The sequence below is a fragment of the Blennius ocellaris genome (assembly GCF_963422515.1).
Source record: "Blennius ocellaris genome assembly, chromosome: 12".
Classification (NCBI taxonomy): Eukaryota; Metazoa; Chordata; class Actinopteri; order Blenniiformes; family Blenniidae; genus Blennius; species Blennius ocellaris.
This window is the reverse complement of record NC_137661.1, coordinates 1109486-1134210: the sequence shown is the minus strand read 5'-3', so window position 1 is coordinate 1134210 and position 24725 is coordinate 1109486. Positions and strand designations below refer to the sequence as shown.

The following is a 24725-nucleotide window of genomic DNA, read 5'->3' as shown; positions in this document are numbered from 1 at the left end:
TATGTTATGATGTTTTCACAGGAATAAAGTTAGAAGCATTGCAGTAACATCTGTACACGCCCCACGTGTCGTTGTTTGTTCACTCCCTGTTGTGTTGCTCTCTTTCTGCAGCGTCAGTGTGCCCACACCTGCGTCCGTGCCTGAACGGAGGACAGTGCATCGACGACTGCATCACAGGCAACCCCTCCTTCACTTGCTCCTGCTTGGCTGGCTTCACCGGTCGACGCTGCCAGATCGGTGAGTTACGGTCGACACCCCTTCCTGCTCTGCTGCGCCTGACACACACTGCACACTGTGAATGACTAACTGTCCACCGGATATCAGCCAGGAAAAATAATGTCGACTTGTTAAGAAAATACTAGATGTACCCCGACTGGCCAAATGGACACCTGGATAATTCCTTAATACCTGTATCCACTTCATGAGAGTCAGCCGCATTCTCCTCGGACATTTCTTTATTAAATGACTGTGAACAGATGTTTTCCTACTAATTAAAAATGTCATACTACCTCCTTTGGATTTGTCTTCCTGTTGCTGTAGATGTGGATGAATGCACCTCACATCCTTGCCAGAATGGAGGGACTTGCAGAGACCAGATTAACAGTTTCATCTGTCAGTGCCCTCAAGGATACACTGGGATCCAGTGTGAGACAGGTACAACCGACACCAACACTGAGCTTCACATTCACGTCGACAGAGGTGGGTGTAGACACAGTCCCCATTTCTGAAAACAAAGATTGGGTTCAATCATATGTGGATTTAAATCCTCTGTGTATTTGAAAATAGTGAATAAACAAACAAAAGACAAGGCAGAGAAAAGTCCCAATATGAGACAGCAATGTTGTGTTGCATTGTTTCTTCTTTCACTAATTCCCTGCCCACTGAAGCAATCAGGTAATCAATCAATTTTGAAAGGAAACTGTCTTCTCCATGTAATTTACGTGCTTCATAAATAATCAAACCTGCTCAGTGGGTTGCAAGTTTCAACTGCGGGACAGTCAGATCAGGGTCCAGACTCTTTTTAGTCTTTCTATCGTAATATATTTAAAAGGTGATCATAAACAGATGTGTTCCCAAGATCATGCACTAGTATCCAACACAGAATTGTGTCCATGCAAGTGCTGCTTAAAAGCACAAGGAATAAAAAACACAAAGCATTCTGTTTTCCAGGCTTAACTGTGAGACACGTGGATGATTCCTGGCTCTCTGACGTGTTTGACGTTACTCTGCCGTGTTAATGGTGACAAACATTGAGCTGCTGCAATATTTGGATCGTATGCTTTTGCAGAGTAGTGTTTGTTTGTGTATTTATTCAAACAACAATAACAGTTGCATTCTTGTGTGTACTATATTTCCCCTCCCTCTGGATGAAGACCTGGAAAGAAATTGTGATTAATTAGAGAACTTTTCTGCCTCATTAGCTTCTTTCCATACCAAAAAGAAAAAAAAAAGTATTCTTAAAGTGTCCTGATCCAGCCTCACTGGAACTTCTGTCCCCATTTGCTCAGTCCAGCTTGTGGAGATGTATCAAAACTCTTCTCATACTTTTCACAGCCAGCGGCACATAGTTACAGAGTGAGCAGAGCAGCAAGGCGGATATATTAATCAGCTGAGTAAATATTGTGTGTGTGTGTGTGTGTGTGTGTGTGTGTGTGTGTGTGTGTGTGTGTGTGTGTGTGTGTGTGTGTGTGTGCGTGTGTGCGTGCGTGCGTGCGTGCGTGCGTGCGTGCGTGTGTGTTTACTCCTTGCAGACATTGACGAGTGCAGAGAGCGTCCGTGCCTCAACAACGCCTCGTGTGTACACAGCGCTGGCAGCTTCAGCTGTGTGTGTGAGCTGGGCTACACTGGTGTTCTGTGTGAGACAGGTGAGCGGCGCGTTTCACAATCCTGGGGGAAAGTCGGCAGGCATCATCTCTCCAGGGAAATTATTCTCTGCTGCTTTCTACATCAAACTCTCTGTCTCCTGGCTGACATTTCAGTCCAGAAGAGTTTCTTCGGTTTTCCTAGACAGATGGGTTATGGTTGAATAGATTTGCAAACAAATGTTGTTTTTTTGTTTAGTTGGTTTTCATTTCCCGTTACACTTCAGCCAGGAACTATGGGAGGAAAGTTTGAAGTAAAGCAGGTATCCATAGTTTGTTTTTTGTTTTGTTTTTTCAAACTTGATCCTCTTGGGACTGATGGTTGTTGAAACTTGATTCCAGCTGGGTATTCAGCTCTCCGGCTCCGCACACTTCATAAATCCTTGCCTCTTCATTACTCTTAATACCAGACACCTGGCCAAGGAAACTCTATGCTTTCAGAAGGGAAGTTCAACGCTCCTAATCCAGCTCAGTGTCTCAGACAACGATCGCTGGCAAATCTCACCGTGGAAGTTGTCATCTCTGATTCATTTACGTTTCCCTCCAGATATAAACGAGTGCGAGTCACTGCCCTGCTTGAACGGAGGAGAGTGTATGGACCAGGTGAACAACTTCACCTGCACGTGTCCCGTTGGTTTCACCGGAACATTCTGTGAGACAGGTGAGCTCTCCAAGAGAGGAGCAAACTCATAAAAGCACATCTCGACAAAAGTCTGTTATGTTGCATCTTAATATTGTTTTACGCGACACAGTTTTTACCCCAACCAGGAAGAATCTTGTTTATTAAAGCCAATGTGTATCTTGACCTTTGCATTAGGCAAAACGTAGTCATTTGCCAGGTCGTTGTCCTGTTTGTTCATCACATTCTGAATCAGATTGACTCAGAAATTAATAATATGTTAACACACAATTGTTTTAAGATATTGTAACTCTGTGTAAAATGCAAATAAAACAGAATACACTGAGTATTCCTGATTATTCCCAAAAAGCCACATTTGATTGAGAACATAACATCACCAACAGCCTTGACATTTCTCGATTCTTTGAATACAGCTGAAAATGGTGTCTTTAGTGTTTTCTGCACTGGTCAAACATTTAATCCTCAAACTGTTTACATTGAATACAAAAGATAAGTTCATGAGAATTGTATATTATTGGATCCTCCTCATATTTACAAAAAGCCTTAACCTTTTTGAAATTGGGCTTGTAAGGAGGGTTTGCTGAATTGTATTAATTTAAGGATTCCTAAGTGATGAACTTCTCTTATTAATCTGTTTCCAGGTGGTCGAATACACATTATACTGCCATCGACCTTTAAATTCATTCATCCCTGTTCTTGCCTCCGTGTCTTAGAGCTGCCGAAGCTGCAGATCAATGCAACTGAGACGGAAAATCAAACAGGTAAAAGCATATGCAGGTAAAGTTTTCCAAACTGAAAAGAACCTGTTTGCAGGATGTTAAGAGCTTTCAAACCTCCAGCCTCGTGTGAGGAGCAAGATTGCAACAAGCACCAGATCTGTGAATACACCGCTTCAGGAATAAACAGCTGCACATGTGCGCCGGGCTTCTATGGCGACCAGTGTGAAGGTAGCGTACTGTTGGCCCAGGCCGATGCTCACTGCAGGCAGGATGGGCAGGTAGCGCGCAGTCTGGGGTATTTTTGAAGAGGAGCCCTCTATCCCGCAGGAATTTGGAACCGTGCCCTGGAAGAAGCTGCTGTGATGATGGATTATCGTAATCATCAGAACTGACACAGCCTCGCCCGGTTTACTACGGGAACCAGTCGCTTGATCTTGCGAGTAATTGTTTTATAGCGCATTTTATTAGTTTACCAACAAGAGGAAGTGCTTTGTCTAGACTTAAAAAGGCCCCTTTATGAGTCAAAGCTGCTGGTATTCAGGTCATTTCTTCAGACGGAGCTGTTGAAATATGCATGCTTTTACACTGCTGCCCTGGATGTTGGCCATGGCACCGCTGTAGTTTCACACACAGCTGCTCCTTGCATAACTGTTTTAAACACCAAATCCTAAAAGGCTTTCACCCTCATTTCCCTTCTTATTCTTTTCTTTGCAAATGCGTATTAAGTAATTTTGTATTGTATTCATAACCAATGAGTAGCGACTGCAGTGAAGTTATTCGGGCTCACGCAGGAGTTTACTGTCACCCACTGATAGCAGGGGCTACAAGATTATCCCCCCCCCACACCACACACACCTAAAAGCTCTTTAATAGTATTTGAGCTATTGCAAATGCATGCCACTTCTCACCCTTGAGCTGAAATAACTGTCAGTGCTTATATAGGCTCTTTTAAATCTCTCAAATACTTTCCTGCCTGGCTCACTTGGAAGGCACAGCGGAAAAAAGAAAAAGGAGTGCAGTCCTCCGAGGAAGAGAAAGTAGCGGGACTCAGAAGTGCCTAATCAGGGCTCTCACATCAAAGGGGCCGGGGCCCGCACAGGTGGCCTATCAAAGTGGCTCTCGCTAAATTAACAATCCATTAATTGCCCCCAGGGCCATACATTCTGGTCACAAAATATGCTCCATATCATCAGAAAAATAATACCTTTCCCCTGTGCTCCTGGGGCTTCAAAGGGGAGCCGTTGAGCTGTGATATGGCCTCGTCCCTTTGATCCACTGCTGCAATTAGGAAGTAGAGGAGGAAAAAATAACATTCTTATAATTTCTTCTGAGCGGATGTGCTGACTGGTAATGTCCTGGCCCTCTGAACCCGGTTGGAAAAGATTGGGGGGGAAAGAGAAATGACAGCAAATCAATATATAGTTTACAGTACGGCAGATGAAAGACGCTCGGCATCTGGTACAGATGTTGACCATTTATACCTTCTGCCTCTGTTTACACACAGGCCAGCACAGAACAGCTAACAGCTAACGCTCTCCCTCATGCTCCGTCTCTGTCCTTCCCTTTATTCTGCAGAGGAATGTCTTTGCCAGAACGGGGGAGTGTGTGTGGACCTCAACGGAACCTGCGAGTGTCCCTCGGGTTACACGGGACTCTACTGTCAGTTTGGTGGGTATGCTATGAGTAATCCTGTCTGGTCGACAACTGCTAAAGAACGAGGCGGCAGGAAGATCACGGACGTCTCAAGCCAGACGACAGTTGGTTAACCTGTCTCCCCGAATTCCTTCCACCCAGAAGTAACCCAGACACCGTGCAGCAATAGCAGGCCGTGTCCTGATGGAGGCCCCTGCCTGGAGTACGGAGGAACCTACCTATGTACGTGTCAGACCGGAGCAGAGCTAGATCATAAGGACTTTTACCCCTATGGTAAGAGCCTCAGGCACCAACTCAACATCAGGCCACTTTGCAGCCGTGTGTGTGACTGGATGAGCACCTGTACATCCTGTTGAAAGTACATTTCCCAAACTGTTTGTCGATTAATTAGAATGATCACAGTTTTAGTATGGAGAATAGATTCTTTTTTTTTTTCTTGAAATGCAAAACAATGTAAAAAATAATTTGCCAAAATGTCACAATCTGCCAATCTAATAGTTTTACTAAACTGAAAGTTATTTCAAACTTTGCCAATAAATCTATTGTATTCATCCAGATGTACTGCATTACTGGGACAGACTTTTTTCCTTGACTATTGCAAACCTATATTTCATAGTCGTTACATGTAAATAACACTGGTTTATAACACATTCCTGCAATTCAACACAGGGTGGCAGTCCGGACATGGCTCAGCTCAGGGAGTGTATATGCATGTGTAGTATACTTTTAAATGTCACTTCTACTTTATGCCCATGTTTGAAGTTAATCTTTGCAATGTGGAGAGACATTACCACAGTTTATGTTGATGTAGTTCTTGCGATATTTTTGAAATTGACTTCATCCTGAAATGACAAATTATCTGTTTTCTAAAAGTTGGTTTGAGGCCTTTTGCATGAACGGCAGTGTAGGAGTGTTGCTGCTTCCCATGCAGTGGAACACAGTCAAGTCTCGGTGTGTGTTTTTCAGTACAGCCCCGATCAGTCTGCGACTCTTCTCCCTGTTTGAACGGAGGATATTGCTACGAGAGAGATGGAGGCTACACCTGCGAATGCCAATATGGATACTGGGGGAATCACTGTGAAAAAGGTAGTATCATTGATTCAAAATAACCCAAAGCAGTGCATAGACTGGAATTCATAAAGCACCTTTTGCAGAATTTTGTTTGGATTTGTGCATTTTTTCTCAGGCTCAGGTCCAGCTAAAGCTTCATCGCACCAGGAAACATGTCATTACTCGTAATGCTGCTTGAAATATCGTGATGCTGAAAGGCTTAGGATAATTTGTGCTTATGACTGAGTTATGGGCTATTTTCCTGAATTATAGCTTGAAATGCAATGTACTGGAACAGATTCATTTTCTATAATTAGAAGCTAATGTGTTTTCTGCTTCAAGGATTCCCTTTCCTCTGTCTCTTTCCAGTCAGACTCAATACCTGTGCCTCTGGTCCTTGCCGCAACGGAGGCTCCTGTAAAGAAGAGGCGGGTACCTACCGCTGTGTGTGTCCTTTCAGATTCACTGGAAAACATTGTGAAGTGGGTGAGTGTCACCCTAAGGTAATATTCAAAATATTTTATATGCAATGCCTCGACTTGTTTATTTGCACATCTGTGCGGGAGCATGAAAAGGAACCCTGACGAGATAAACTTGCACACCTCAATATTCTGCACAGTGCTGCTGATATATTGATTAAAAACACACACAAAGTACTTCTTTAAGGAGTACTTTTTTTTTTACCTTTATTGCTCCAATACCTCACGTGACTACTTTATGCTGTGATCTTTCCATTTCAAGGGAAATGCACAACATGATTTAAGTGTTTAAAGCTTTTCAAAAGATATGAAGAAGAGGAGAGGAGTGTGAAATAGTGATAGAAGTACACCTCGAACAATTAGTGTGTGTATTAGCTTTAGCAGTGCTGGACTGAGGGACATAAAGTGCAAGTAAATGAAGAAGTAGAAAGTTTGCTTTGCCTGGAGCCACATTCTCGTCTCTGTGTTCAAAACTAGATTGTTGTGTAAATGCTCTGAATTTAACATTATCATTGGTCAGGGGTTTGTAACCCGCCAGTCTCGTAGCTCTTCAGCCCCCTCTATAGTGGCTTCCTGCAGCTTTGACAAAAGTATGTGAACATAAAAATCTTATTAAAAGAACTCTCACAGCTCAACGATATAAACATAACCTAAGTTGGATAGTTCAATTGATTGTCTACTAAATCCTGCTTTCTAGTCGTGACAAATTGAAGTGTTTCCACCTGAAAAAGATTTAAGGGCTAAAATGGCTGACGCCATGAAAATGGACATAATAAAAAGGTGACCCAGCTAAATAATATCTGAAATAGCTAAACTGTGGAAAAACTGTGATAATATGTGAACAGTTCAAAATTGACATAAGGTACGGTTTTGTTAAATCAGTCTGTCTAAGTTTTTAAGCTGTTATCTTTATTATGAAGGTTGCACATGTTTTGCACGTCCAACTGAATTTTATTTGGTGGAAAGTGTTCTGAAACTACTTTAGTCATAAAAGTTGCCTAAACCCATCATTTAAAAAAAAAAGAAAAAAATCTTGAGCTTCCAAAAGTGTTTTTTCACTTGTTTATCTTTATTATATAATTTTTTTTCTATCATAAACTTTCATCTTGACTTTTGGGGGGTCTAATTTGGGGTTTATTGAGAGTCGGGAGCCAATCCATTCAATTTAAAGATTCAAAGGAGTCATTTCCAGGCACTTTTACAGAGAAAAAGCAAGAAATCCACATGAGGAGAGGAGACAGTGGAAAGAAAAACAAAAACCCTGCTTTTAACACAAGAACTCTAGAAGCAGACAGATGGAGGATTCATGCTGTTCTGGTTGAGGTTCGGGGGAAGAAGTAGAGAAGAGGGTAGGACAGACAGATTGTGGGGAGGGATTCAAACCCTGGTTCAGATAGGGATTAGGGGTCCACACATCATGTCCTGGAATTGAACTCACAACATTCTCAGTGTGAGTCAGAAGAGCAAACCACTACTTTATTGTGCATCACATCCAAAGCCAGTTACTGCTATCTCTTTTGGAATGAAATGACTCAGGTACTCTTCCTCATTAACTCAAGACAAGACAATCTGTGTCTGATTACGTGAATGTTTTTGTGTTTTGTTTGTTTGTTTGTTTGTCTTTCCCAGGAAAGCCTGATCCATGTGCTTCCAGCCCCTGTTTGAATGGTGGGACGTGTTTTCACTACATCGGAAAGTACAAGTGTGAATGCACGGAGGCCTACCTCGGCAGGCACTGTGAAATCAGCAGGAGCTCAGTGCATACCTCTGCAGGTAGGCAGACTGTGTGTCACCGCCCGGCAATTCTTCATCTGTGTGCCACACTGATTGTACGTTGCGGCACGAGCAGGGGATATCCTGAGCTGCTGGCTGTGGAGACACAGGCTTTCCATCCAGATGTAATTTTAGCAGTGTTGCTGCACTGCAGGCTCCAGATATACGCCGTTGCTGGATAAAGTTAGACCTGACTGGACCCGATAGTTCACATCCACACACTGTCACAGCATGCTGGAGGTAATTCTAGGAGGACAGCAACAGACAGCCAGGATGGAAAAGGCCTCGTTGCCATAAGTGTGTGTGCGGATGAGCTGCTTTAAGCCTTGGTGTTTGTGGGCTTGTGTTACCCTGCAGACACGCTGACATAACCTGCGTGTTTGTATTTGTTTCAGAGCTGGGCTGTGGGCTGCCTCCACAAGTCAAGCACGCCGAGGTTCAGTTCTCCTCGACAACACCCGGCTCCATCGCGGTATACGTATGCCACTCAGGCTTCACGCCCGTGCCCAGAGCCACCCAGAGCATCTGCGGTATTCAGGGAGACTGGAGCCAGCCGCCCGTTTGTGAGGGTCCGTGTCACTCAACAGCACATAGGCCTATAAAGAAGCACGTACAAAAAAAGATCCCCGTTACTACAGCAATTTGTCTTCTTGTGCTAACTGGTGGATCCTCCGTGTTCACAGAGGTCAATGAGTGCCTCTCACAGCCTTGTCTTAATGGAGGTTCGTGTCGCAACAAGATCGGCTCCTACCAGTGTGTGTGCAGAGAAGGCTTCACTGGTGTCCGCTGTCAGACAGGTAGAGCCTCCACAAACTCCTCTAATCTCAAACGCAAATATTTAGCGCATTCAGGTTTATTAACAAGCACATGTGTTTGATCACGCTGCAGACATCAACGAATGCCTGTCAGAACCCTGCAGAAACATGGGGACGTGTGAGGACCAGCCAGGCTCCTTCCTGTGCCACTGCCCACAAGGCTTCAGAGGCCGGGAGTGTGACCTAGGTGCAGCGGCCGCACAACACTGACCACATTCTGGAGGGAAAAAATAACATTATTTCCCTTTTTCGTGTCTGTGTGCAGAGCAGGACGGGTGTGAGTCTAGTCCATGTCTGAATGGAGGCGTTTGCCGCGGATACAGGCGCAATTATTTCTGCTTGTGCAAAGACGGCTTCTTTGGGGACCAGTGCCAGATGTGTAAGTGGCTTCACCGTTCCTCTTACAGCCGTTTGGTCCAACTTTGAAGTGAGTCAGTATCAGTATTTACGTTTTAGCAGGTTTTTGCTCCTCTTTTTTTTTTTGTTTAGTTTTTTGTAAATGTTTGTCAATATCAACAGAAAGCCATATATAGAAAACAAACATACTCACAGAAGGAAGGAATGCAATTGAACAAAAGAAAAAACATACAAGGGTGAAGTTTATAATTTTACAATAATAGGCATCACAATAATATCTTCAAGCAATAGATTGTGCATAACCTCCATATTCAACCATATATTTATCATTTGCAGGTTCTAACTTATTTTGTTTTATATTTTGTATTTTAATGATTTATTTTATCCAGACATCCCACCGTATTATGTATTTGTCATAATACTGTCACTACCTGGTCAGGCAGTGGTTTACGTGTCCAGATGTTACGGCACCTTGCATTGCTGAAGGCTCGATGGGACACTTTCTCCTTTTCTGCTTCTCTATGCTCAGTCTTGTTTTATTAAATCACAAAGTGGTGCAGCGATGGAGGCGTGGTGTTTCAGTGACCTTCTGTCCAAGGATGGAAAGGACTTTATCTAAAGCACTTGGTACCACATTTTACTGTCTGAAAGGTTCAGAGTAACAACTATAAAAATTGAGTGATTCAATTTAAATAATTGTATTCACGTGGGATCATTTCATCTTGATTAGTTGTGTCACTGCCTCATCAGTGATCATAAAGTGTGACTTTAGGAGTTTGCAAAAATGTGTTTTCCTTCCCCCTTTGACCGTTTTGATTCTCTTTTGGTGTGACTTGTTAAGGTGGTGGTCGTGGCAGTAACGGCACATTACCTCTGGTCACTTTGTGTTTTTGTTGATAAAATAAGACAACTGAGTATTAGCTGTCAAAGTAAGTGTAATGCATATACCAATCTCCTGTAAGGCCATGTCACAGACATGAGCAGCAAGAAATGGAGCAAATGCAAAGACGAGGAAAAAAATTATGTCTCTCAAAAAATGTCTCATGGAAAAAAAACTCCCATGATCCTCATTTATCTTCTCTCACATCCTAAGGACCCTTGAGGGGTTGCAGGTTTGTGAGGGTGGTCAAGCTGGAAGAAGCAATTGTATGGACGAGGTTTTGTGTCAGGAACTGATGGAAGCTGCAGCCACTAAAAATATTTAGGTGATGTAGCAGGGAATCTGTTGATTTGACATTGAAGTCTCTGCTCCACATCATGAGGTGAAGGACGTTGCTCAGTGGGTCTCTCTCTCTCTCTCTCTCTCTCTCTCTCTCTCTCTCTCTCTCTCTCTCTCTCTCTCTCTCTCTCTCTCTCTCTCTCTCTCTCTCTCTCTCTCTCTCTCTCTCTCTCTCTCTCTCTCTCTCTCTCTCTCTCTCTCCCCCCTCTGGCTCCCTCTATCTTTGGTTTGGCTTTGTTCGCACTGAGGTCAGTTTCCTGTGCTGCACTAATGTGCACCATTCTTCCTTGTCTTCACTGTTCAGCCAAGTTAAACCAGTTGAGACGTACCAAAGGAGTGCCTCTGTCATCAGATTTTAATGTTCAAGTGAATCTTTAGGTGTTTTTTTCTGGTGTCACTTAACCTGTTTTTGAATTGAACGATAATGAGACCTCTGATGATCTCAGCCAAACTGTTTAAACTGAAATGAATGACATGGCATTAAGTATCCATGTTTGTCCTTTAGTGGAGGATCCCTGTGTACTGAAACCTTGTGGGAACCGCGGCAGCTGCTGGAGTGACAGAAGAGGAAACTACAACTGTGTTTGCAAAGTGGGACTTACAGGCAAGGACTGTGAAAAAGGTCAGCCGATCATCTCCTGTGTACTCCTCAGCCTATGTCTTCCAAAGACAACGCCGTCATAATTGAATGTATGACTCAGACATGTAAGGTTGCCCCCTGTTCCCAGACCTGTTGCCTCCGCCTGGCCTCCATGTGGTGCGTGTGGAGGAGAGCGAGGTGGAGCTGCGCTGGGACAAGCCAGAGCCGTCACACACCTTGATCAGCATGTTTGCCGTCAGCTACGCTCCTCTGGGCCGCAGCGATCCCAAGACGGACTACCTGGACAGGCAGCAGTCCACCCACGTGATGCGGGGCCTGGTGCCCGGCCTGCTCTACAACATCTCCACCGTCTCCATCAAACTCAAAACCAACGGCAACGACACGAGCCGGCCTGCCACGGCGCTGATACGCACCAGTGAGCATCGTCCCGTCGCGCAGTGTGTAATGGTGGAGACGGTTTCTGCATGTGCGGATTCATCCGAACGTGTGTTTCCGCTCCAGGACCCAGACGTGTGGAACAGCTGCAGGTGGTGAACGTGTCGTCCTCTCAGGTGTGGCTGAGCTGGCTGGTCCAGGCCGAAGGTCCCGCTGCAGTCAGCAGGGTGCTCGTGTCTCTGGTGCCTTCAGATGGCAGTGAGACTCGCACCGCTGTGCTCAACACCAGCACCACCGCGCACACGTTCAGGTCAGGATTGGCACTTTGCTGCGACCCAACCCCATGTAATGACGTTTCTGTCCACTGAGTGGCGCTGTTTTAAGAGTTTTGAACGATTAGAAGTACTATACCGTCCAGCCAGCAGAGGGCGCTGTTTCACCACTTAACCGTGAGTTGCGCCTGTCCTCCAGCTCCTTGCTGCCTGCTCAGATGTACTCAGTAGATGTTCTGAGTCAAAGTGGAATCAGACCAGATGAGTTTCCCTCCACGAGCCACTCGGCTGGATCATCACTGCAGTTCTGGACAAGTAGGTGACTTCACTTGGCTGTCTGCCTCAAAACACTTAAATCTGTTGTGTTCTTCAATACAGACGCCAGACATGGATGAATATGCACACAACATGAAATTGTGCGACTAATATTTACAATTCTGAACGTGATGTAGAAGTTAAGCCAATGTCTACAAAGATTGAGGAGAAAATACCTTCGATCAAGAACATCAAATTGTGGTATCTGACATTTCTGTTGCTGCAGTGGTTCGCACTGGAGAAGGTCCGGAATCAGATAAGAATAACATTAAGTAGCATTATTGTGTCACGCATCTCCTCTTCAGAGGGAAGCATCAGACAAATTGAGACTCCGATCTGATAGTGATTTAATTGGGACCTCATTGGACTATTTAAAATACACTTTTATTTTGATTTGCTACATATGATATGTGTGCATATACCACAGATACTTATATTGACGCCTCAGTTTCACTTAAGTCATGCTTAAGCTCCTTATTGATTCAAATTTGATTCCTGAAATTTCAACACACGTAGGCATTCTTGTATTTTAGGAAGTTAGGGTCATTTTTGTTTGAGCCTTCAATATGAGTCTAAGTTTGGGAGGAATTATTGCTAAGTGTTTGCCTTCCCAACACCAGAACTGGATCAGCTTAAAGGGATGGTTCAAGAACACATTTAAGAAGCTATTTCTTTGTGCATCTGAAAGACTTTGATAGTCATACCCAGAACAGACAGGTAGTGACACTGGCCCATGGTAAAACTATTTTTACTAAATATCATTTAGCAGGGAGAGCTAGTAGGGACAGGACTGAACCTGAAGCACAGAACAATTATGTCAGAGAAAAATCAAAGAAGAAGCATCGTCATTCATGGCCTTATTCAATGGAAATGCTGTCAGTTCTAATCAAATGAATGTCTGGTTCTGAATCCCACAACTAATTTTGACATCATTCAGTCAGTTGAATCTGTGGCTCCACTTCCCCCAGGCCCTAATGTGCATCTGTCCTCCCACCACCTCTGCTGACTGTCCGCATGTGTTACCTTCAGGGCCTCTTCCCCCACAGAACCTCACCGTGTCACATCTCAAGTCCAACTTGGCCCTGATCACTTGGAGTCGCCACCTCAGGAACGCTCCGGATGGTTTTGTGGTCAACCTGACCCGAGGGCTGAATACCAGGAGTCGCTTCCTGCCCGATGGGAAGCTGGGCTCGTACACCCTGCGTGAACTGACGCCCGGGCAGCACTACTATGTGGCTCTCACCTCTGTGAAAAACACCGGGCTGGAGCAAATCCACAGTGTACCTCAGTACCTGACCTTCACTACCTGTGAGTGTCTGAGACCCTGGTTCACCACGCATGGTTCCACAACAAGGAACGCTTTTCTCAACTTAGGGAAAATCTGATGCTACTGAATGTTCAAGTGGCAACTTGGGTTTTTTTCGGTCCCTTTTGATCCAGTGCCAATGCAGATGAGACCAGGAAGGAGGGAGAGGCCAGCAGGAACAGGACAAGGGACTCCAGGTGGACACACACCTCCCCCAACACAATCTCAAGACCTGGGAACTCCGACAGAACCCGAGAACTCAGAGGAGCTGCCAAGGTGCAAGCACATCCTGTACTGAATATTCATGATCACTTAATGGGTCTTCCTCATACACTGCTGAGTTGTGACAGGTTTTACATGCGATCCACTGCACTACTCAGACTTAGACAGTTAATATGTAGTTAATATGTAGTCTGAGGGCAAAATAAAACAATAAAAACAAGCAGATGCTGCAATACTGGACCTTTAAACAAGACTGAAAATCAACTAGCTGGTACCAGACAGCACTGGAGAGGCCTCCTCTACTGGACACGCGAGGGAATAAGGACTTGATGAGCTATGGGTGAAGACCCTCAAGGTGATCCAGCACATTGAAGGCTGAGCGATAACACACGAAGATAGATGACATACATGACAAGAAGCTCAGCCTCCGTCATAGAACATTAAACCTGACATGAACTGACCTTGACACCTTCAAATGAGCATCAGCAATAACCATTTCAATTCATCACATGGTTTCCTGAAATTCATACAGAATACTAAAAATGTAATGCTTATATATTACTAAAACAAGGCAAAAAAACAATTTAAATGGACTAATGCTGCCACAGCTGGTTTTCCATAATGTACTTTTCAAGTTTGAGAAAGGTTGTTTCAATCTACAGACAACATTTGTCTTAGGAGCAGCTTGTCTGGCTTGCAAGCTCTTTCTCTTATTTTTAATCACTCCTGAACACATACTTTGTTATTTGTGCTGACTCAAGTTTTGTGGTCCAAATAATGGCTTACATTTTATATGTGGCATATGTTGTTTCACTTCATATATGGAGATGTTGTTCCTGCAACAGAATAATCCTGAACATTTCTTTTGATTGCTTTTTATTTGTCTGTTTCTCATTGAGCTGTGGATTCTTGGCAGCTTCTATATTCATAACCTTTATGAATAAAGTCCACTGGTTCACGGTTCCAACTCAAGGTTTTGTTGTTGTTTTGCAGATATACAGAACTTGTTGACAGGAGGGGGAAGATAACGGCCAAATTTACTAACTTGCCAAGAAAAACCATTCGACATCGCACAAGTAAGTCTGAGCCATGATATACACAGCCACTGTAGTCGACATGAGGTACGATATTGGTATGTGGATTAAAACATGAGTTTTCCCTCTACAGTATGGTTGGGTGAATACTGTGGGTCTTAGCAATATTTTTTTTTATAAGTACATTTACCTGACAGCACAGATGTACAGCAAACCCAGAAATAGCTTAGATTGTTTCAATGTTTATTGCTTAAATGTTTCTCTCCCAAATGTAAAAGAGAAAATGAAAATGCAACTTTATCACACTAAATCCAGGTTTTCTGTCAAAAACAAACCAACATATGTACAGAAAAGGGTGTGTATGGGGGTGTATACAAACCAAAACAGAAAGAAAAATACCTGGAAATAGTCTATTCAATGTCGTTTTTGTAGTGAATGGTGAACACTGTTATTCATTGAAATATAGCTCATAATTCCTTATTTCATCGGATTTCTGTGAAGTTTCCAAGACAACAACTGTATGTTGGAAGTCTATGCAAAATCTATGTGCAGAAAATGCACTTTGTTTTTCTAAAGTCCATTACATAAGTATTTGTTGTTGTTGTTTAAATCATCAATGCATGTAATTCTAAATCCCAAAGTTTGACAGCTGAACAAAGTCCCGTTGTGGTCATTTTTAAGAATATTCACAGCAGCTCTATACCAGAGTTCCCGTTAACAAACACATCCAGGAAGTGGAATCATTTCCCAAAAAGTCATTTTAATGTGGATCTGAGGTTTCCAGGGCGACACCTGCCTGTGCATGTGTGTGTGTGTGTTTATGTGTAGTTTCTTCCAGTCTTCAGTGTACCCCCCCCCCCCCCCCACCTGCTTAGAGCAAAGACAGAAAGCAGTCTCAAATTATCTTCAAACTCTTGTGGGTCATTAACGCAATTGAGTGACTAAGTCAGAGCACAGATGTAGGAATTCCTCCCGCAGCCTGCTGCACTGATCTTTTATGGGGCCGTCACTATTCAGGCTCCCCCAATCAAAGGGTGCATCTGAAAGGAATGATGGGATGATGGGAATGATGCACAGCCGTGACGCAATGAGGTGTGAATAGTATCAAGCTAACCTGCACACACATCCACACGCAGGCTCTGTGCTAATTTTCTACAGAATGTCTCAACAATAACAGTTTGATCTCGTGTGGACATGAAGTCATTTCGGCCCTGGATTTGTAACCGTGTGCTTTGAAACACACAGTGAACGAGCTTCATTCAACAATTGGTGTCTCATTTAAATGAGTAGCTGTTGATAAAACGTGTCACTTCCTGATTCAAACATTTATTTTGACTGGATTGTAAACCCGACATACAAAAAAACCATGAGTGTATGTAAGCATGAGCTTCCTCTCAAAGTTTCCCCTGCCCCCTTCTAATGAGGGCACTTCCACAATGTTGCATGCATTTTCTTAAAGCAGTGTTTCTGTGTTTCTGAATTAGGAATGCATCCAAACAAAATCTCTGTTAGAGTCTCAGCGAGTGGAACACATGGCTCTTCCCAGAGTCGCCCTGCAGCTTGACATTTGTTTCATCTTTTCACATTGATTCATGGCAGGAAATGTTTTTGCCTTGCAGAACCCGACCCACCAATACGACTAGAAAAGATGGAAGAAACCACAAACAAAATCAGCCTCGCACTCGAGATTCAAGAGGAAGCTTCAAGGACGAGGCCCGGTAGGTGTTTTTGTTCCTCGGTCGTTCCCAGCTGAAGTAGCGTGGAGATACATGAGATTGGTGTTGGGTTGTGTGGGGGTCGAGCTGGAGGCTATCAACACATGGTATCAGCTGTGGGTAATGCCGAGTAGTGAGGAGCGTAACCTGAGACCCGCGCTCGGGTCTGGGCCCAGGATGTTGACGGCAGCTGTTGTCTTTTAGAGTCACCCCAGGACTGCCGCAGTCTGCCCTGCCAGAACGGAGGTACGTGTGCGAGCGAAGGCGACTCCTTCATCTGCGACTGTGCCGCAGGCTTCAAGGGCAGACAGTGTGAACTGTGTAAGTTTAGTGGGCTTTTTCCAAACACACACACACACACACACACACACACACACACACACACACACACACACACACACACACACACACACACACACACACACACACACACCCACAGGGTGGGTTCAGTGAAAATGGACTCCTCTGTGTTCAGATGTACTGAATCTTCGCTCACCCTGCCGATGTTTTCACGACTTCAAAGAAGAAAGTAAATTGGTGTCAAATACAAGCAGATCAATAGAGTCTGTCACGTCTAATTCAATCATGAAAACGTTTGCTTCCCAGCAGTAAAGCCTTGTAGGTCTTGCGGTCTTCCCAGCAGTTCTGGATGGATTCAATTAGCGACAAAAGGGTTTTAAAGTCAATGCTCCAGAGTGCCACAGGCATGATGTAACTGTGCAGCTCGGCACTGAGGAGAGCGTCACAACGGTCCTCTCCACAAACTTGACATTTTTATTTGAACTGCTCTTTGGATTACTGGAAGAAATCCATTGTAACAAGAAAAGTTTGGACTACTTTGCAAAATTCTTTGTTCAGCAGTGTGATCCTCTCATTTTAGTTGTGGCATTAGCATGTAGCATGAATAAACAGATCAGCCATAACATTATGGCCACCGGCACGATCAAGGTCCCAGAAGGGACCCGTTGAGTGACGGAAGCCTTTAAAACCTCTGAAGGTAACCCTGACACCAAGATGTCCCACCGTACAGACGCTCCATGGCACTGACATCTGGAGACATTGGAGGAAAGTGAACACTTCAATCTGATCTTGTTTCTCCGATGGACCATTTAATGTTTGTGGCGTAATCCTGTTTGATGCTGACGCTGCTTACTGGTGTGTATGTAGTTTATACACATCAATCTGGTGCTTTTTTTATTAGTACTACTTTGAACTTTCTCCAGGAGCTTTCATTCACGCCCCGTGTACAGCAGGGAATTCCCCAGCAGAGCTGCAGCTGAGGAGATGCTCTGGACTGCCGTTCACTGCAATGTCTGTAAAACACACAAAACATGCAAGTCCACCGGGAAGGAAACTCCTCAAGATATGATCCCTTGAAACCTCTCGTCAAGTAGGATAGATGGTGTTTGTGAAACTCATTCTCGTTTCAATAGTAAGAATAGAGTTTAGCTGATGTTCAAAGTGTTCCCAAGGCTCAGCCTCTCAGTGTTTGAGCCTCCAGTACAGTTTGTGTCTCTGCTGGCCGTCTTGTCAGCTGATCTTTGTATAGACTTCTCTTTTGTTGGGACCATGAAACGCTCCTTTGAGAAGTGACCCCGTGACACTGGGGAATAGATCGGTTGACTTTAGGGCTCAGAGCTTGAGTGCACATCATAAATATACCGTCTGACTTCACAAAGTGCTGTATTATTTTCACTGGGCTTCTTTCCATCCATCTTTCTCGTCGCCGATGTGACACTTTTACATCTTTATTTTATTTCAATCTTTTAGAACAGGGGTGTCCAACATTTGGCCAAAACCTGTCCACCAGATATCCAGTCGAGTAAAAAAATGACTAAAGTAACTGCTGCTTATTGTTACTGTTCACTTCCTGGGGGTGTTGGTGTTTGACGTGTGGCTGTAGCTTCACTGAAGCCCCGTTTACATGACGACATTTTCAACTGAAAACGCTAAATTCCCATTGACCTTTGGGTGTCTGTTTACATGATAACGGAGCTCAGAGTCACTGAAAACACAACTTTTGAAAAGGGAAGTGGAGGAGGGGGAGACACTGGTGAGTCCCATGACGGAGGACTCAGGTAATCACACACTGAGAGAAGGCAAACAGGAAGACAAGTCAACTGGAACAGACATGAGACATGTGACAAAATGAAACAGGAAGTGCAGGAACTGAATGCAGGTAGGAAGGAAATACAAACTTAGTTAGAGCTGGACTGAGTCCTGACACCAGAGTGTCATGACTCCCCCCCCAGATTCTCCTGGGACTCGGTAGTTTAATCGTTGAGAGTCACTGTGATAACAATCCATCGTTAATGTTTGTAGCACATTGTTGTCTGCGCGTATATGTGTGTGCTTTCATTACATAAACACAGCAGTGCCCGCCATCGGCTGTGCAGTAACACGACATTGTTTTCAGTGTTGATGGACATTATTTTCAAAACGTTTCCATCCAAACAGCAAACTTTTCTGAAACGAAAATGCAAAAGCGATGCGTTTTCACTTGAAAACTTGTCTGAGAGCTGAGAGATCAGTGACGCAGCAGTGAAAACCAGCAACCTCGTCACTTGTGAAGTGTCATCAGCAGCAAATTGTTTTTTTGACTTTTCCCAGTTATTACACCAGGACACATTGTTGAAAATGGAATCATGTTGAAATTGCTTAAATTCAACATAATAAAGATCAAGTTGCTCAGGATTTGTTAAAAGATACTAAATATAAATCATAATTTCATCTGACCTATTTCCACCAAAACGAAAGTAAACACTTTAAGTTGACAAAAAACAATTTATTTATGTATTTAAAAGTTGTTAAGGTCAGGTTCTCACACTAACTCTGACTAATTCTGTTATAACAGAACATATTTTTAAATTCCTAAAGTCTCCTTGTGTTCACTCATTCATTCATGAGTTTGAGGATCGACTGTATGAGTTCCTCTCTGACAGGTTGTTGATGGAGGAGGAGTCCTCTGGACATATTACTGAGTTAATAAGGACATATTACTGAGTTAATAAGGACACATTACTGAGTTAATAAGGACATATTACTGAGTTAATAAGGACACATTACTGAGTTAATAAGGACACATTACTGAGTTAATAAGGACATATTACTGAGTTAATAAGGACACATTACTGAGTTAATAAGGACACATTACTGAGTTAATAAGGACACATTACTGAGTTAATAAGGACACATTACTGAGTTAATAAGGACATATTACTGAGTTAATAAGGACACATTACTGAGTTAATAAGGACATATTACTGAGTTAATAAGGACACATTACTGAGTTAATAAGGACACATTACTGAGTTAATAAGGACACATTACTGAGTTAATAAGGACATATTACTGAGTTAATAAGGACACATTACTGAGTTAATAAGGACATATTACTGAGTTAATAAGGACACATTACTGAGTTAATAAGGACACATTACTGAGTTAATAAGGACACATTACTGAGTTAATAAGGACACATTACTGAGTTAATAAGGACACATTACTGAGTTAATAAGGACACATTACTGAGTTAATAAGGACACATTACTGAGTTAATAAGGACACATTACTGAGTTAATAAGGACACATTACTGAGTTAATAAGGACACATTACTGAGTTAATAAGGACACATTACTGAGTTAATAAGGACACATTACTGAGTTAATAAGGACACATTACTGAGTTAATAAGGACACATTACTGAGTTAATAAGGACACATTACTGAGTTAATAAGGACACATTACTGAGTTAATAAGGACACATTACTGAGTTAATAAGGACACATTACTGAGTTAATAGGACATATTACTGAGTTAATAAGGACATATTACTGAGTTAATAAGGACACATTACTGAGTTAATAAGGACACATTACTGAGTTAATAAGGACATATTACTGAGTTAATAAGGACACATTACTGAGTTAATAAGGACACATTACTGAGTTAATAAGGACGGCCTGCAGGAATGCATTCAAAGTCTTCCTGAAGTTAATGAACATGGAAACAAACATGGTGATATCTTCGCACCATGCATGGATATAAATAACTTTAAATTAGTAGCATAGACAAGAGATTACTTGTGCTTCTTTGTGAAACCGTGAATATGACCAGAAACTTTAATCTCATGCAGAAAGCAACAACAACAACAACAAATGTCAAATGTTACTAAGCCATATGTTTTTAAAGATAAATTGTAAAATGAATGTTGATTGATGAGAATAAAACTAAAAGATCCATCTTCAAAGGCAAATGTTGAGAATGACACTGAAAAGTCAAGCTGAAATGCTGACAAGAACATAGAAAGGTTATAAATAATATTAGAAAGTTAGCAATAGTACAGTGTATTTCAATTTCCTGAATAAAATCATAATGTCTAAAATGTCATGAATGACTGAATAGTTATCAATGTAAAGAAGGAGGTCAAACTAAGGTTAAACTGTCCCAATCAAGATCTAAACATTGTGGTTTAAAATACAAAACAAAGAATATTCAGTTTCAACAATACAGTCCAAATGTTTTGATATAATTTAACAATTTTAACATGGTGAGGGCTTTTCTTGAGGGCTAATTCTCGATATGTTCTACTTAATGAATGTATGAGTGGATTATTTGTTGTTAATTATTAGTTTGTTTGTATTTTCCATGATGCTGAGCAGGTTTATTCATTTGTCCTCACAATGTCTCACTTTATTAACATGTGAGAAGCATCGAGGGCCCAAGTTGTTTTCATTATGACGATTCGTTTCCTAAAACCTCATCCGGAGGTGGCTTAAATGTGAAAGTGCAAATGTTTTGGGTTTAACAGTGGGACACATTTACAATACAGCGGTGGAAAGTATGTGTATCAGTGGTGAGCAACTCCCACAAGAACCAGAAGAAGACATATGGAAGGAAACCCAGCTGCTGAACTGCAATCTGATGAGGGAAGTCATTCGACCACATCCAGGCTGAAGTCAACCTCCCACCTTCCAAACGGAGTAAAAATAGGACTTTGAGTTCTCTAATAAGTCCACGTTGATGAAGCCGTGTAGGAGCAGACACTCGACATACCTTCGCTCCCTCTTGAATCTTGCTCTTCGCCCAAACATCCCCCCGTCAGATTGTTTAAACATTCCTTTCCTGAAACCATCCATCAGCCAGAGAGCAGGTTCTATCTCACATGGCTCCTAAACCGTCCAGCAGACGCTCCTCTGCTCACGCTGCTCAAACTCTCACAGCTCTGCTTGTGTGCCGCCTCTTTGCAGCGTGCCAGCGAGTGCCGCACCCGTGTACCCGTCTCTACTCCGAGACCAAGAGCGTGCCCGTCTGGGAGGGCGGCGTGTGCCACTACCTGTAAGTCACGTCCCATCGGTCTCACTCTGCACACTCGCCTCAAATCAGCAGACGACACAGTGGTCTGCTCTCTACGCAGCTTAGATTTGCTTTATACAGGCAACGTACAGTATCATAATCTGTGGAATGACATTCAGACTTTATTATCATCAACCTGCAGTTTCATCAACATTCTCAGGATAGACCTGTTTCAGAACAAACATACACTATAACTACCAACCACTTGTTTCAGACGGACAGTTTCTGTTTTGTGGGAAATGACGTGTCAAGATGAGCAGGCTGAAAAAGTAAAGCCTCCAGTGATAACTAGAAGTTCTTATTTCTCTCTGTCAGACATCGCTCGCAATCGCAATAGTTGACTAGAAATGACATATTGGCCAGGTTGGGGCTTGCTGGACATTGTATAAAAACAAGTCAATATTTGATATTTTAGAACTTTCACACTGACCCTTACTATTATAATGTATCGCTCATGTTATGAGGTTTGTTTTGTTGCTTGAAATAAGTTGTTCATAAAGTACAAGCTACAGCACAAATGCTAATGAGTGTTTGTGTGAAAAGAAACAGCTGCCACTATTTTTATTTCCTGCCATTTAAATGATAACTTGGCAACCGTAGGGCAAATCTTTAAGCGGTCAAAGACATTTAAGAGTTCCCAAGAAACACTAAAAATATTTTGCATGAATGCTTACAAACTACAGACTAAAAGAGAGGGACTGCGTGTGGCCATTTCTTGCATTATGGAACCCCTTTATCTCAGAAACACACGAGATTACAAGCATCTCCGGCTCCACATCAGCTGTGTGCTTCATTAAAGTTGAATGAATAAAATTACAGCTGATCATTTGGAAGACAAATGTAACATTCCAATGTGTTGATCAAATATAAGCCAAAGGAGCAAAGACAGAAACACAATACAAAAAACATGATATTTATTTCTGCTGCAGGTATAAAAGGACATATAAAGTCCAGCAAGATGTTTGTTATCGAGAGATTTGTGAACCGACGCCTTCCAGGAAGAGTCAAAGTAAGTTTCATGTTCTGTTGCACTGCGTTGAAACGACTTCCAGCAAAAGATAACCTGATGTGAGTATTGTAACGTGTTTGTGTTAACTTTTCTAACAGCCAGAAGAACAAACAGACAACAATAGAGGTTTGTTTGTTTTTTTAACAAAAAACTTTTACAGTTCATTGAGAATACTGTGCGTGTTGTTTTAAGTAGTTCTTTAATTGTTTCTGTCCTCTCCTCCGCAGCGCTCGGACGCTGATGAAAGGACTGTCATCACTGTCACATGAAAAAAAAAACTCCCAACTTCCATTCTGATGTTTATAATCTACTTGAAGTAACTGAGTGTGGTCATTGTTTCATGCTGAGAAGCGCTGACACTTCCAGCTCCGACTCATCTTGTGAAAAAGAGGCTGTGTTTGTCTCCTCTGCCTGGAGAGCGCCTCACTACAGGACCGATGGAAAGACGTCATTTATCACGATGCCTGCTGATGGGTGTTTCATGCAAACACAAACTATGCAAATGTTAACGGTAAGCGGTCGGCTGCGCTCCCTCAGAGACCTTATATACCTCATTTCCATGTCCATGCTGACACATGAGCAGAGGTTTGTTTGTGATTCAGTTGCAGGTTTGTCCCTCAGGGAAGAAAATGTTAAAAAAACATAAACAAAAAAACAATCCTTTTCCTCATGCCAGCCCAATCATCTCCTCACGACGACGCCAGAAGGTGTATATTTTGACCAGAGCCCATCAATTGTTGCCTTCCTCTGATAATAGCGCACAGTTTTGGTGTTTTTGTGTTTGTTTTTCTGTGTAAAATATATTTTTTCTGTGTCTGAGCAGGCGTCACCGCTCGCTACTTTGTAAATAGTGTTTATAGGCCGTTTTTGTAGGTGAATATTTTAATAATAAAAATGTAAAAATGTTGGTGTTTTCTGGTGTTTGTTGCCATCATGGTGTCATTTCATATTAAATCAATTGCCAGCTTCACACTGAAAACCCTCCTCAAAGTTTTTTATTTCAGTTCAACTGGATTTTTACTAATAAGTATTCTTTTGATTACATGTATTGTTGTTTAAACTACTTACCACTGCTGTGTGTCCATGTTATTATTTTCTTTTAAAAAGAATCTTTTTATAGATATGCTTTCCTCACTTATAGGTAATTGTTGGTTGACCCTGACTTTAATCTACAATAGTAAAAGATACAAGGTTAAAGAAAACACAGTAACAGTTAATCATTTTCAGTCATGAATGGTCCAATTAGTTCCGACAACACCCACCATAGAATATACTGTTTTTTCAGATGCTGTCGTCAGTAATGACGAGCAACACATGACACTGGAGCTGCACAAAAATACATCCAAATAAACATTATCTGGTTTTAAAGGTGGCTCTTCTCTCTAATCTTGCACATGATAAATGTAAATGAAAAAAAATGGTTTTGTTAGTTTGCCCACGGAAAAATGCATGACGTCCTAATATGTCACTAAGCAAAAACAATTCAATAGTGAAAGTGCTAATCGGCTAAAAATGGCTAAAACTGTTCAAAACACAAATAAAATGCCAGCAGTGCTTAATTGTAGTTGTTGAAATTTCATCGCAAAATTTCACACTATGCAAATTTGGAACTGTATAGCTTATTATTTGCACTGTTAATATTAAAGAAACTGTTAGTGCCTGTTATTTGGCACCAGCCTCACTGTCCTGCTGACTGCTGCTTTGTCTGAAATGTCATGTGCCTGAGTGCAATGAAAGGAGATTGTCAAGTCAAAACTGCCTTGTTATTCATTTGTGTCATCATTGTGGTGAAGGAGGGGCTTCCTGCACAGGCCTGTACTGCACACAGCAGCTGACCAGCTATCAGGAAGGTGATTGAAGCTCCAGCAGAGGAACCAGTGCTCTGCTTGGCAGTGAGCCTGTGCAGAGAGACAGGGAAACATCTACAAATAACCAGGAAGGCAGAACATGAAG

General features: G+C 42.5%; 1 protein-coding gene across 2 annotated transcripts in view; it reads left to right on the top strand.

Annotated features, from left to right (window-relative positions):
- The window catches only part of sned1 (sushi, nidogen and EGF-like domains 1), a 34282-nt gene extending 10640 nt beyond the window's left edge, over positions 1 to 23642 (top strand). The window contains exons 5-31 of one of the 2 annotated variants that reach the window (XM_080506031.1): positions 112 to 237; positions 541 to 654; positions 1752 to 1865; positions 2410 to 2523; positions 3216 to 3263; positions 4797 to 4889; positions 5019 to 5147; positions 5841 to 5960; positions 6294 to 6410; positions 8033 to 8176; positions 8572 to 8745; positions 8860 to 8973; positions 9065 to 9178; positions 9257 to 9370; positions 11073 to 11189; positions 11296 to 11583; positions 11670 to 11853; positions 12015 to 12130; positions 13160 to 13438; positions 13571 to 13712; positions 14652 to 14734; positions 16312 to 16410; positions 16612 to 16728; positions 21658 to 21745; positions 22693 to 22772; positions 22871 to 22898; positions 23000 to 23642. In XM_080506031.1, coding sequence (XP_080362157.1) covers positions 112 to 237; positions 541 to 654; positions 1752 to 1865; positions 2410 to 2523; positions 3216 to 3263; positions 4797 to 4889; positions 5019 to 5147; positions 5841 to 5960; positions 6294 to 6410; positions 8033 to 8176; positions 8572 to 8745; positions 8860 to 8973; positions 9065 to 9178; positions 9257 to 9370; positions 11073 to 11189; positions 11296 to 11583; positions 11670 to 11853; positions 12015 to 12130; positions 13160 to 13438; positions 13571 to 13712; positions 14652 to 14734; positions 16312 to 16410; positions 16612 to 16728; positions 21658 to 21745; positions 22693 to 22772; positions 22871 to 22896 — 3254 coding nt within the window. In that variant the 3' untranslated portion in view covers positions 22897 to 22898; positions 23000 to 23642. Of the gene's footprint in view, positions 1 to 111; positions 238 to 540; positions 655 to 1751; positions 1866 to 2409; positions 2524 to 3215; positions 3264 to 4796; positions 4890 to 5015; positions 5148 to 5840; positions 5961 to 6293; positions 6411 to 8032; positions 8177 to 8571; positions 8746 to 8859; positions 8974 to 9064; positions 9179 to 9256; positions 9371 to 11072; positions 11190 to 11295; positions 11584 to 11669; positions 11854 to 12014; positions 12131 to 13159; positions 13439 to 13570; positions 13713 to 14651; positions 14735 to 16311; positions 16411 to 16611; positions 16729 to 21657; positions 21746 to 22692; positions 22773 to 22870; positions 22899 to 22999 lie in introns of both variants that reach the window. The other variant, XM_080506030.1, reaches the window with a different exon arrangement.
- Positions 23643 to 24725: the final 1083 nt, after the last annotated feature.